The sequence below is a fragment of the Mercenaria mercenaria genome, chromosome 12 (assembly GCF_021730395.1).
Source record: "Mercenaria mercenaria strain notata chromosome 12, MADL_Memer_1, whole genome shotgun sequence".
NCBI classification, from domain to species: Eukaryota; Metazoa; Mollusca; class Bivalvia; order Venerida; family Veneridae; genus Mercenaria; species Mercenaria mercenaria.
The window spans coordinates 18,932,940-18,947,570 of NC_069372.1; the positions used below are offsets into that span (position 1 = coordinate 18,932,940).

General features: G+C 33.9%; 1 protein-coding gene across 1 annotated transcript in view; it reads right to left on the bottom strand.

Annotated features, from left to right (window-relative positions):
• LOC123533150 (acetoacetyl-CoA synthetase-like) overlaps positions 1-14,631 on the bottom strand; it is a 42,173-nt gene that overhangs the window by 11,935 nt on the left and 15,607 nt on the right. The window contains exons 8-11 of the mRNA XM_053519347.1: positions 14,298-14,448; positions 4,512-4,592; positions 3,378-3,502; positions 1,264-1,328 (exon numbers count right to left, since the gene is read on the bottom strand). Of these exons, the coding sequence (XP_053375322.1) occupies positions 1,264-1,328; positions 3,378-3,502; positions 4,512-4,592; positions 14,298-14,448 (422 nt within the window). The remainder of the gene's footprint in view (positions 1-1,263; positions 1,329-3,377; positions 3,503-4,511; positions 4,593-14,297; positions 14,449-14,631) is intronic.

Genomic DNA, 14,631 nt, shown 5'->3' on the forward strand with positions numbered 1-14,631 from the left:
TTTTGCTCAAACTCTTTGTCAGGTCCTGCCAAAATCCCTATGTTATATTTGTTTAGGTGCCTAGAACTACTGATAACTAAAACAAATTTAGCCAAATCTTGTCGAGTTTAAGTGAAAAAGTCTGACTTTACCTAAATTTATATACATGTATCAGTGAAATAATTTTTGAGTATCAGCAGTTCTGTGGAATATTGTACAGATTACTGAAGACTTACACCATTAGTTGAACATACTAAATCATCTAGCAATAATTAGCATGAAAAATACCCTCTGAAATCAGATTTTCATGTTGCTTTGTTCTTTTATGTCAAATATATCAAATGATTCCACAGTATGCAATAATCAAATAAGGTTATTATTATACTTTAGAAATGAAAATATGAACTTCATCTGACTGTCACAATATCACAAATGTAACAACGACATATACATGTATCAAACATTATACACTACATCATGACTTTTAACTTCCTAATGTAAGTACAGCAAAACATTGATAATTAGAGGTCACAAGTGAATTGGATTTTACATTGAATTGACATAAAAAGGTAAAATATAGCCAATCAAAGGTCACAAGGGGATAAGCAGAAGGTCGCAACCAAAAGGAGCAAAAGGTCACAAGTGGATGACCAAAAGCTCAAAAGGTATGGAGCAAACGTCACATAGCAATGAGCAAAAGGTCACAAGCAGAAGGCAATGAGACTAAGATCACAAGGTGATGAGCAAGGTCACAAGGGGATGAACATGGCAATGAGCAAAAGGTCACAAGGTGATAAGCAGAAGGTCACAAGTGGTGAGCAGAAGGTCACAAGGCAATGAATGTAAGATCACAAGATGATGAGCAAGGTCACAAGTTGATGAGCAAAGGGCAACAAGGCGATGAGCAAAAGGTCACAAGGTGATGAACAAAGGTCACAAGTTAATAAGCAAAGGTCACAACGCGATGCGCAAAATGTAATAACAGAATGAGCAATTAACACAGGGATGAGCAAAAGGTCACACAGCAGTAACTTAAAGGTCACTTTTAAAGAAAATGACTGAGGACCATGTTAACTGTTTGAGTAAGTCAAAGTGCTTGAGTCATCGATATTTGGGACTGTGATGTTTCACTGGAATTGCACCTACAATTTGTGATTTAAATAGCAATAATTTTAGATGAATATAAATCAAAATACAAAACATTTTTGATGGAAGAGATTAATTTACCAACAAATTACTTCTTACAATCTAGACCAACGAAATGAGCTTGTTTACAATTTATACCTGGTTTTAATTCCTTGTTTTCCATTACAGCAATCCATTTTGCACTTGTCCCTAACACTGTTACCCTAAAAATGTACAATAACAGTAACTGACACAAGCAGTTGATGGACATATGTTTTTAACATTGCCATAACTGTCTACAGGCACTATAGGCATGTGCCTATACAACATAACCAAAGGAATCCAAATATTTTATTCTATTAGAAATTAAATGTTGCTAGACAGTAGCTTAGATTTATACAATAAGCAGTAGGGTATATACAAAAACAAAACATTTTCTGAGATAGCATGCTGCTTGACTCCCAACACTTTTAAGATCATTGAACTCACAAAACAATCTTAACCAAACATTATGTAAACAGGATTCAAGAGCAACTTGGGTGTTCTTAATATTTTTCCATTTCATTCTGTAGTTAGCATACATTCAAGATGATTAACTGCCAATATGCTACAGAACATGGCTGGACTGACTAATGCCAGACATAACTTATTCATGTTTCTCATGTATGCAAAAAAATGTACACAGCAATACATGTAATGAAATCTAGTTTATTAGTTCTTATTCAAACTTTCTTTCTCTTTTAGTCGTGGGTTCACATTTGTACCATGTTATTGTTCTGAATACAATATATACCCATTTGGATGACATAATAACTATGCCTCTAATCTCCATATTAAGTATAGGTTAATAAATAGGAGAGCGGTGCCTTTGAGTGATAATGGCCCTGGCAAGGTGATAATAGCCCGAGGGCTTTAGCCCGAGGGCTATTATCTTCTTCCAGGGCCATTATCACTCAAAGGCACCGCTCTCCCATGTATTTACCTGTTTATTACATGTTTACCTATAATATAGTAAGAAAGGGTTTTTTCTGTCATTTTATGGGTACTTGCATCTTCTGGCACAATAAATTTCAGCTTTTCAGTTTCTATATTATTTGTATAAGTATAAAATCAAATAACTGGATAGTTGTACTTACTTGCTTATTGCATAATTTAGGGATAAAAATGAGTTATTTCACGAAAATATACACGATGTTATGCTCAAGATGATAAAATAAAACAGAAATATTCGCTGTTTTACCTCCATGAAACGCCATGACGTCATTTCTGTTTAAGGACGTTAATTTCCCGCGCTAACGCCAGGGCCATTATCGATAATGGCCCCGGGGCTTATTATGATAATGTGATAATGCATGACGCAATGCGATAATGGGAGAATTTTCAGCACAAATTTGTTACTATTTATAGGTACTCATGTAATAACTAAACTTTAAAAACTGTTCACTGATAGAAGTATCCATATTAATATTAATGATTTATTTATTTATTTCATTTTGTTTGGTTTAACATCACACCGACACAATTATAGGTCATATGGCGACTTCCCAGCTTTAATGGTGGAGGAAGACCCCAGGTGCCCCTCTGTGCATTATTTCATCACGAACGGGCACCTGGGTAGAACCACTGACCTTCCATAAGCCAGCTGGATGGCTTCCTCACATGAAGAATTCAATGCCCCGAGTGAGGCTCGAACCCACATCGGTGAGGGGCAAGTAGTTTGATCAAGCATAGAATAAAAAGATAAATTAACATTGTCCTGTATAATATGGGATAGTCGCACCCATCTGAAAAACATATTTGGCCTTGTCTACTGGCTCATCCAATGTGTTTCTTCCAATGCCTGTATATCCAAATATAAAGCCGTATTGTACAAAATGTTAAATAACCTAACATCACTTCATTGATAATATGAGAAGATGTAACAGAATGAAAACAAAGCAAGAACAATGTGACTGCATGGAAACATAAATGCATGACTGTATAAACAAATACACACATGACCGCATAAACATATGACTGCATAAACACAAAAGCATGAATGCAAAAACATATGCATGCATAACTGCATAAATTCATGCATTCAAAGATGATCTTATAGAAAATATTCAAGCCTTACAGAGTGGTAGAGATCTAAATAAACAAATTCATGTAGTTGATATTTCTTAATATCACAGCTTTTTTTTTTACCTACCTAAGTGTTTAAGCATATTGTATAAGCAGGCAAATGTTCTACCAACAATACATGCTTTTAACTAGCCTGTTTCAAGACTTACCCAACTTTTTCGATGATATCCCAGAGTATGTTAGCATGTGGAATGAGTGGGGAACCATCATATAAAACAATACCAGCTCCTACAGCTAGGACAGAAACCAGCCAGTTCCACATCATCCATCCCACCTACATACACCAAAAAAATGTAAATATTACACAATAAACACTAAAAACAGACAAGAGCTGTCCTTACAAGAAAACGCTTGACCATATGAGTTGAGCAAGGGTTATCACTTAGCAATGCTTTAATTAACTGAATTTAGTATAGAAAAGGGCCATAATTTTTATTAATTTCAGTCAGGAGTTCTCTAACTTGGTTATGTAAGAAGATGTCTTGTTTTGTTTCAATCCAAAATATGTTGTTGTTACTAAGATAAAGCTCGACAGACGAAATGCAAAACTTTAACCAAATTATCGAAGTTGAAAAGGGCCACAATCTGAATTAATTTCTACCAAGAGTTATCCAACTTTGTGACTTCAGTAAGTCTATTGACTGGAATGCAGTGTGTGAAGTTTTAATCTAACAGATTTAGTTATCACTAAGATATAGCTTGATAACTGCATGTGAATTTTTAACTGCATTGTCTAAGTCAAAAAGGGACATAATTTGAATTACTTTCAATCAAGAGTTATCTAACTTACTTATTCAGTTGGAAGCCCTGTGTGAAGTGTCAGTATAACATAGTCATACAGTTGTTACTGAGATACAGCTTGACAGTTAGCTGTATGCAATTGCATCAATCCAATACATGCAATAGTTACTGGGCTATATAAAAAACCTTCATCAAGGTGTAACTCAGCCTATCCCAAAGTGGGAAGAAACAGCTCTCATTATTCTTCGAAAAGCTGAGCTAAAAATTGGCCAAAAGTGTCCTTCAAACATATCGTGTGTTTACCTTAATAATTTCATGAGTCAGAAGTACTTTAAATCATTGTTGTTTTTTTTGACTGAATAAACACTTTGAAAAGAATGACTAAAAAAGTTCACTTTCATTTTTAAAGATTTTAACTCTTTATGTGGAAAAAAAAAACACCAATCATAAATTACAAGTTTGTACAAGCTTCTCATTCCCAAACATACTATTTTATACTAGGGACACTGAAATGTAATTGCCGTAGAAATACTTGAACTTACTGTGGTATAATATAACATTATATCATCTCTGGTCATATCGCTCTGTATCATATGCTCCTCTAGATGTTTCATCAACGTACCCTGTAAAAGTATTAACAGCTGAAGTATGAAACTTTTGTTTTGTTTTTGTCTGTTAATTAAGAAATAACTAGAGCTATCACTAAAGGTGATGAATGTACCCCCCCCCCACCGCATGCACTGACACAGTACATTGCAATTTGACGCACACAAGACTGCATAATTATATTTATAGACTGTATGTATACAGTATAGTAACAAAAAACAAAGTCCCATAACTATGCAGAATATTTATCTAAAAGAATGTAACATGCACCATGCACAACTAGGGTTGGTACTGATCACTTGTGTGAAGTTTCATTAAATTGTGTGCAAGGGTTTGGTAGATTAGGCATGCACAAGATAGCATATGCAGACTGTATGTACATAGTATGTTAACAAGAAACAAAGTCCCATAACTCTGCAACTTTTGTCGCTGAAAGAACCTAACATGCCCCGTGCACAACTACTGTTGTTACTGATCACTTGTGTGAAGTTTCATTAAATTGTGTCAAGGGGATGAGGAGAGATGGTGCGCACAAGATTGTGTCTATGTATATAGTATAGTAACAAAAAAACAAAGTCCCATAACTATGCAAATTTTTTTTCTGAAAGAACGGAACATGCCCATGCACAACTACTGTTGTTACTGATCACTTGTGTGAAGTTTCATTAAACTGTGTCAAGGAGATGAAGAGAGATGGCGCGCACAAGATTGTGTCTATGTATATAGTATAGTAACAAAAAAACAAAGTCCCATAACTCTGCAAATTTTTTTTCTAAAAGAACCTAACATGCCCCATGCACAACTACTGTTGGTACTGATCACTTTGTGAAGTTTCATTAAATTGTGTCAAGGGGATGAGGAGAGATGGTGCACACAAGATTGTGTCTATGTATATAGTATAGTAACAAAAAAACAAAGTCCCATAACTCTGCAAATTTTTTTTCTAAAAGAACCTAACATGCTCCATGCACAACTACTGTTGGTACTGATCACTTGTGTGAAGTTTCATTAAATTGTGTCAAGGGGATGAGGAGAGATGGTGCACACAAGATTGTGTCTATGTAGATAGTATAGTAACAAAAAAAAACAAAGTCCCATAACTCTGCAATTTTTTTTTCTAAAATAACCTAACATGCCCCATGCACAACTACTGTTGGTACTGATCACTTGTGTGAAGTTTCATTAAATTGTGTCAAGGGGATGAGGAGAGATGGTGCGCACAAGATTGTGTCTATGTATATAGTATAGTAACAAAAAAACAAAGTCCCATAACTCTGCAATTTTTTCTCTGAAAGAACCTAACATGCCCCATGCACAACCACTGATGGTACTGATCACTTGTGTGAAGTTTCATTAATTCTGTCAAGGGGATAAGGAGAGATGGTGCGCACAAGATTGCGTCTACGGACAGACAGACAGACAGACAGACAGACAGACAACCTGAAACCAGTATACCCCCCCTTACAACTTTGTTGTAGGGGGGGTACAATAAGTTCCCAAACGTGGTTTATCGTAGAATAACCCGAGTTTTGAGTTCTTATGTGTAAGAATATATCACGAAGGCCATAGGCCTGAGTGATATATTGTTTCGCATAAGAATGAAAAACTCGGGTTATTCTACGATAAATCACACTTTGGAACTTATTATTTCGATTCTAACACGACATGCTAGTATCAAAAGTATTAAAAAAACAAGAGTGCCAGAATGTCACAATATACGCCCGTCACAGCAAATTTCTTTACTCTAGCACCTGTATTTGCAGATGTAATTTTAATTTTGTGGCTGTTTAGTAATCATTGTAATTCTTTTGTTTTTCTAAGTCCACAAAAAACTCCTTACCAGGTAGAGATACCTTAAAATACACCTAAAATTAGAAAGTAACAACTATGTTGTACCACAGAAAAGTGGTCTTGGTTTTTCCTTACGGTCAATTATAAAAAAGTTACAATATAAGTTATTTATAGTAACAACTAAGGGAAGTTAATCTTAAAAAAAAATCCCCCCCCCCCCCCCCCCCCCCAAAAAAAAATTGTAAGTCCACACAAAAATCCTTACCAGGTAGAGATTGGTCAAAATACACCTCAAAATTGGATGTAACATGCATGTTGTACTACAGAAAAGTGGTCTCGATTTTTCCCTATGTCTAGTAATGAAAAAGTTACAATATAAGCTATTTATAGTAAAACAAAGGGAAGTAATTCTAAAGAAGGGAACTGCGCATGACACTTCCTCTCATGATGGTGTATAATTGTGCCAAGTTACATCAAAATCCCTCCATGCATGAAGAAGAAATGCTTCGGACAGTCATTCTTGTATCTGACCTTTGGCCTCTAAGTGTGACCTTGACCTTAGACCTAGGGACCTGGTTCTTGCGCATGACACTCTGTCTTGTGGTGGTGAACATTTGTGCCAAGTTATATCAAAATCCCTCTATGCATGAAGAAGAAATGCTCCGGACAAAGTTTTCATTCTTGTATCCTTTGACCTCTAAGTGTGACCTTGACCTTAGACCTAGGGACCTGGTTCTTGCGCATGACATTCCGTCTCATGATGATGAACAATTGTGTCAACTTTCATCAAAATCCCTCTATGCATGAAGAAGATATGCTCCGGACAAAGTTTTCATTCTTGTATCCTTTGACCTTTAAGTGTGACCTTGACCTTAGACCTAGGGACCTGGTTCTTGCGCATGACACTCCGTCTCATGATGATAAACAATTGTGCCAACTTTCATCAAAATCCCTCTATGCATGAAGAAGATATGCTCGGGACAAAGTCATACTTGAATTTGGCCTTTGACCTCTAAGTGTGACCTTGACCTTAGACCTAGGGACCTGGTTCTTGCGCATGACACTCCGTCTCATGATGGTGAACTACTGTGCCAAGTTTCATCAAAATCCCTCCATGCATGTAGAAGATATGCTCCGGACAAGGTCTGTGGACGCCGCCCGCCCATCCGCCCGCCAGGGGCGTTCCCATAATACGTCCCGTTTTTCAAACGGGCCTATAAAAATGGTAACTACTATTTACGACCGTGCTACGCACCTGGATTGGATGACGTCATTGCACGCCAGTGGTTTATTGCAGAATAACCCGAGATAGATTTTGCTCTACAAGTATGTAGGTTATTTGCTGGTCGTGTTTGAATGATAAAGTGATGTGTAGCAAATGTAGTTCATGTTCCTTCAGGATTCCTCTAATGCAAAATAGAATAAATATTAATATAACGACTTCTTGTTTTCTTGATCAAAATTTTGTTATAACATCAATCTATCAAAATCCATATGTTCCAGGTGCTGAAACCCATTACCAAGTCTATTGTAGGTTGACTGTCAATTGGTCAATTTCAAATTAGGGCTAAGTAACAACCAATCAGATGCTTTAGTAAGTCTTGTCTCGAGACTGGTCTTGAATTTAAGTTTCAAAACCTTAGGCCTTTTTCTGTAATTTTTCAGAAAGTGGACTCAAGAGTGATTCAAATATGCTTCAAAATCTAGCTAAAATATAAAACAAGAGCTGTCGGAGGACAGCAACGCTCGACTATTTAACAGCCTTGTCGCTTGAATGAATAAGAAAGTCGAAAAAGGGGCATAATTTAGTAAAAAAGTAAAATAGGGTTATGGAACCTGCATAGTGCTTATCAGCTCATGACAGTGGACAAGTGTATGAAGTTTCAATCCATTCCCATTAGTGGGTACTGAGATACCAGCTTACATAGAAGAATTTAACCCAAAAACTCCTAAGTTCAAAAAGGGGCATAATTTTGTAAAATGCAAAGTTGAGTTATTGACCCTTTGCACTGCATGTCATATCATGACAGTGAACTAGTGTGTGAAGTTTCAATCCTTTCCCATTAGTTGATACTGAGATACCAGCTTACATACAAAAACTTAACCAAAAATTTCTATGCTGAAAAAGGGACATAATTTTGTAAAAAAGCAAAATAAAGTTATGGGACCTGCTTTGTGCATGTCAGATCATGACAGTGAACAAGTGTGTGAAGTTTCAATCCATTCCCATTAGTGAGTACTGAGATACCAGCTTACATACAAAACCTTAACCAAAAAATTCTAAGTCGAAAAAGGGGCATAATTTTGTAAAAAAGCAAAATAAAGTTATAGAACCTGTGCAATGTAAGTCAGTTTATCACAGTAAATAAGTGTGTGAAGTTTCAATCCATTCCCACAAGTGGTTACTGAGATACCAGCTTACATACAAAACCTTAACCAAAAATTTTTAAGTCAAAAAAGGGGCATAATTTTGTAAAAAAGCAAAACAGAGTTATGGAACCTGTGCAATGTAAGTCAGTTTATCACAGTGAATAAGTGTGTGAAGTTTTAGGTTTGTTGGTATACTATTATGTTTTTAATCACAGAAAAGTACATTTTACATGGTCAGAATTGTAAAGCCTGATAGGATTTGAATAGAAAAATTTACATGTTTGATAATTCTTGTAAATTACAAACAGAATAAATGTCACTAAACTCACTATGCATTTAAGTGAATCTATACAGAAGAATTTGCAAAGCAACTTACGCAGCAAAAGTCATGTTTAAATGAGCATTTTATTGTACAGTGTGGTTCAGATTTATTTTATTTTTTTTGGTTTATGCTATACAGTAGAACCTTAAAATTTAATAGAAATAATGTAAAATTTATTTTAGTAAATGGACATGTATAAACAAGTAGTCATAGTCAGCAAATATTCTAAAATGCTTTTTGTCTTTAAAAAACTTTATACAATTGATGATTTACTCAAATAATACTTTTAAGTTGTGTATCCATATGTAATTGTGCAACATCAATGCACACGCAGTTATGCTGTTACTAACTGTTTATTTAGTTTGTTTTTCGTTCATGTGTTATATGTTAAGCTGTTCGATTATATGGCATTTAATTTGTGATAGTATAGATGTACTGAAAGGTAGAAAGATGTGGATTGCCTTTTATAACAGTATAGTAAGCTACTGAACATTTCTAGTCAGTATGAGTAATATTAAATTTGTCTCATACAACTGCCGGGGTCTAAACAATAATTATTATAGTAAAAGAATTGATATTTTTAATTTCCTGAAAAAACAGAATGCTGAGTTTTATTGTTTACAAGATTGTCATTTTACTGATGGTTTAGAAAAAGTTATTTAATCACAATGGGATGGAGACTGCTATTTTTCTCATGGTACTTCAAATTCTAGAGGTGTTTGCATTTTATTGAAAAAGAATATTCCAACTGTTGTACACTCAGTTGAGCGAGATACTACTGGTAACTGTCTATTCTTAGATGTTAGTTATGATGGGAAAAGATTTACTTTATGTAATATTTATGGTCCAAATGCTGACAAACCTAGTTTCTATTCTGATGTATTTAATCGTATAGATACAATCGGTAATGATTCGTACATTGTTTGTGGAGACTATAACCTTGTATTAGATGTTGACAAAGATTATATGAATTACAGATCTGTTGATAATAATAGAAAAGCTAGGGAAAAAATCTGTACAATTATTAGGGAACGAAATTTAGTTGATACATTTAGAATTATTAATGGTGATGAAAAACGTTTTACTTGGAGGCGGATGAATTCTACACAGCAAGGTAGACTTGACTTTTTTCTAACATCAGAAAACTTGCTGTCAAAAATTAAGGAGTCTTCTATTGGAATCTCTTACCGGTCTGATCATTCTGTTGTATGTTTAGAATTGGTATTCAATGAGATTGAACATGGTAAACCTCTATGGAAATTTAATAATTCATTGCTGTATGATAGAAATTATTTAGAGTGTATAAATGATAAAATTGACGAGATTAAAAAGCAGTACTGTTTACCTGTATATTGTTTAGAGAATGTACTTAATAAAGACAACAATGATATTCAGTTTGTTATAAATGATCAGTTATTTCTGGAAACTCTGTTAATGGAAATAAGGGGAAAAACCATTGCATACTCAAGTTATAAGAAGAAACAGAGAGTTTCACGTGAAAAAAATTTAGTAAACAAAATGGAAAATATAGAAAAGAACTTAGATGAGAATAACAAAGAAGAATTACTGAATTTACAAAATGAATTGCAAATAATAAGAGCAGAAAATATGAAAGGATATGTAATAAGATCTAGAGCAAAGTTCATAGATGAGGGTGAAAAGCCTTCAAGTTATTTCTGCAATCTAGAAAAACAGTATTGTACAAGCAAAGTTATTCCATTTATAGAAAAAGAAGATGGTACTGTGCTGTCAAATCAGTCAGATATTTTAAATGAAGCTTGTTCTTTTTATAAAAATATGTATTCTAAAAATGTTTTAGAAAAGTTGTATGATATAGAAAATGACTTAAAAGATATTACTGTTAAGAAGTTGTCTAGAGAAGAAGCAGATAGTTTAGAAGGTCTATTAACTTATAGTGAAATGCTCAACACCCTGAAAAAAATGAAAAGTCTCCAGGTTCAGATGGATTTACTGTAGAATTTTTAAAAGTTTTTTGGATGAAACTTGGTCATTTTGTTGTAAGATCTATTAATTATGCATTTACTATTGGTTCCCTATCTGTTACTCAGAAACAAGGAATAATAACATGTATCCCAAAAGAAAATAAACCCAGAAATTTTTTAAAAAACCTCAGACCTCTTACATTGTTAAATGTTATCTATAAGTTAGCCTCTGGATCTATTGCAAATAGACTGAAGTCTGTATTACCAAAACTAATAAATCATGACCAGACTGTTTTTTTACAGGGTAGATACATAGGAGAAAATATTAGGCTACTGTATGATATAATGAAAATAACAGAAGAAAGAAAGATTCCTGGACTATTAATTACAGTAGATTATGAGAAAGCATTTGATACATTATCCTTTAATTTCATTGAAAAAGCTTTCAATTTTTTTAATTTTGGAACCACATTCAAGGAATGGCTTAGATTGTTTCTACATAATACTATGACTTCAGTACAACTTAATGGATTCCTATCAGATTTCTTCAAAGTAGAACGAGGCTGCCGCCAAGGAGATCCAATTAGTCCTTATATTTTTATATTGTGTGCCGAAATAATTGCTATTAAAATAAGAAATTCTGAGAAAATAAAAGGTATAACTATTGATGAAGCTGAGTATAAAATATCTCAATTTGCTGATGATACTTCACCCTTGTTGGATGGCTCGGAAGAGTCTTTACGTGCTACCCTAGATATGCTACATGAATTTTCATTTTATTCTGGTCTAAAAGTTAATTTTGAGAAGACTAATGTTATTTGGATAGGTGCAATGAATTACAGTACCCGATCTATAAAGACAAAAGTACAAACTATCTTGGGGTACTACAAGGTTTAAAGTACTTGGTATTATTTTTGATGTAGATCTTGATAATATGATAATGCTTAATTTCAATGATAAGTTAGAAAATGTTAAAAGGATGATATCCTACTGGAACAGAAGATTACTTACTCCTATTGGAAAAATTACTGTTGTAAAATCATTGTTAGTTCCTCTCTTTACAAATTTGTTTATAATTTTGCCAACACCACCTAAAATATTTATGGATAATTTAAACAAATTGTTATATGACTTTGTATGGAATGGCCCATATAAAATAAAGTGCTCTGTTGTTGTCAAAAATTATGAAGAAGGAGGGCTAAAAATGGTGGATATTTATAAATATGAACATAGTATGAAAATGTCATGGATAAGAAAAGCTTTTAATGGAACTGGAAAGTGTTATGTGTTGTTAAAATCAATATTTGACTTACATAGAATTGTTAATCTTGGAAATTTGTATTGCGAAAATATAATGAAAAGGTTAGGAAACAAATTCTGGTGTGATGTGTTAAGAAGTTTTATCTCTTATATGGATAAGATGCCTGTTGAAACTGTAGATGAACTTCTTGCAATGCCATTATTTTATAACAGCTGTTTTAAAATTGGTAACAAAGGTGTATTTGATAAAAGTATGTTTGATAGAGGTTTTAGATTTGTTAAAGATTTAATATCAGACACAGGTGAATTTGTAGATATATCTTACTTACAACAGTGTATTGGTAAAAGGTTAAATTTTGTATTTTATGAAGGTTTAAAAAGTACTATAAAATCCTATTTAAGAACATGTAATATTAGAATAAGTGGTAATTGTAGTTGCTATGGACCTGTTGTTTCTTGTTATGTTTCAAAAGTTTTATTTTCAAATATGGCAAATAAGCATGTGTATAATGTACTGATTGCAAACAATGATATACCTACTAGTCAAGTTAAATGGAACCAATGTTTTAATAATATTGAATGGAAGTATGCCTATAAATCTGTATTTCTCATGACAAGAGATTCTTACATTCAGTGGTTACAATTACGAATACTCCACAGAATTATTGGTACTAAGTCTTTATTATATCATATGAATATTGTAACTGATAATCTTTGTACTTTTTGTAAAGAAGAGGAAGAAACAATTATACATCTGTTCTGGTCTTGTACTTGTATTCAAAATCTATTGCAAGAAGTGAAAAATGTTTTATTGAATAATAGAATAACTGTTCAAATAAGAGCAGAAGACTTTATTATAGGAAATTGTGAAAAAATTTTTTAAAAATCTTACGTTTTGTTCTTACAAATTAAGAAATATATTTCCGCTTGTAAAAGAAAAGAGATTGTACCAAGTTTTTATGGTTTAAAAGGTTATTTGAATTGTGCCTGGCAAGTATACAGAAGCACCAATATAAAAGAAATAGAAAGAGATAACTGGGCAGTTGTACAGCTTTTTATTGTCAGTCCACATACTTAATCAACATTTAATATTATAATCTGTTGCCATTAGATTAGTAAATTGTTTCTCAATTATTTAGAATAATCAATACAGCTTAATCATTTCTTCTTTCTATGTACTTTTTTTGTATGTTTCAATAACCTGATAGTACTTATTAAAGAGGTTTCTTTTTCCTTTTAAAGTAAAGTTGAACTACGTTTTTTCTAGAAAAAGACATGTACATGTTAATCTTTGAATGTTATATATGTTAAAAGTAGGAGAAATCTTTGAATGTTATATGTAATATGTGAATATTTTAATGTTGTATATGTTACATATTGAAATATAAATGTAAATTTTGTGATGAATAAACGGGCCTTAAACGTGGTTCCAAAAAAAAAAAAAAAAAGTGTGTGAAGTTTCAATCCATTCCCACAAGTGGTTGCTGAGATACCAGCTTACATACAAAAACTTAACCAAATCGGGACGCGGACGCCGACGCATGGGCGAGTCCAATAGCTCTACTATTCTATGAATAGTCGAGCTAATAAAATAATATATTATTTTCTCTGTCTGTGTGGGTTTGGGTTTAATGTCTTTTTCAACATTTTTTCAGTCATATAAACGATGGTGTCTACTTGTAGCAGTGAGCACAATGCCCAAATTTATAGTGCTGCCTCACTGGAATATCATGCCGTAGACATGTGATATGATATCCCACCCAGTCACATTATACTGACACCAGGCTGACCAGTCCTAGCACTATCCTCTTAATGCTGAGCACCAAGTGAGGAAGCTACCATGCTGCCAGGGATCGAACCCACGACCTCCCGCAGTCGAAGTGAGCATTCTACCACTAGGCTACCGAGTCACAAATGTTAGGTACAGGAAAAATATTATTACTGCAAATTTTGAGGGTATCCCATTAATAAGGGCATTCCAACACTTGGGAAAAATATGGTATAAACCTAGGTAACTAAGCTAAAGCAGCGCTTACCCCTACTGAATGAACCATACACTTTGGTGCTCCAGTTGTACCCGAGGAATACATTATATACATGGGATGACTGAATGGCACTTGTTCAAATGTTAGGGGAGGACAGCTTCCATCCACTAGACCGGATTTGTAAAAATCTTCTAGCATAGTACTGAAAAAGTACAACAAAAGTTATATCTATTAAATGACAATTGAGCCGCGCCATGAGAAAACCAACATAGTGGCTTTGCGAACAGCATGGATCCAGACCAGCCTGCGCATCCGTGCAGTCTGGTCAGGATCCATGCTGTTCACTAACAGTTTCTCTAATTCCAATAGACTTTGAAAGTGAACA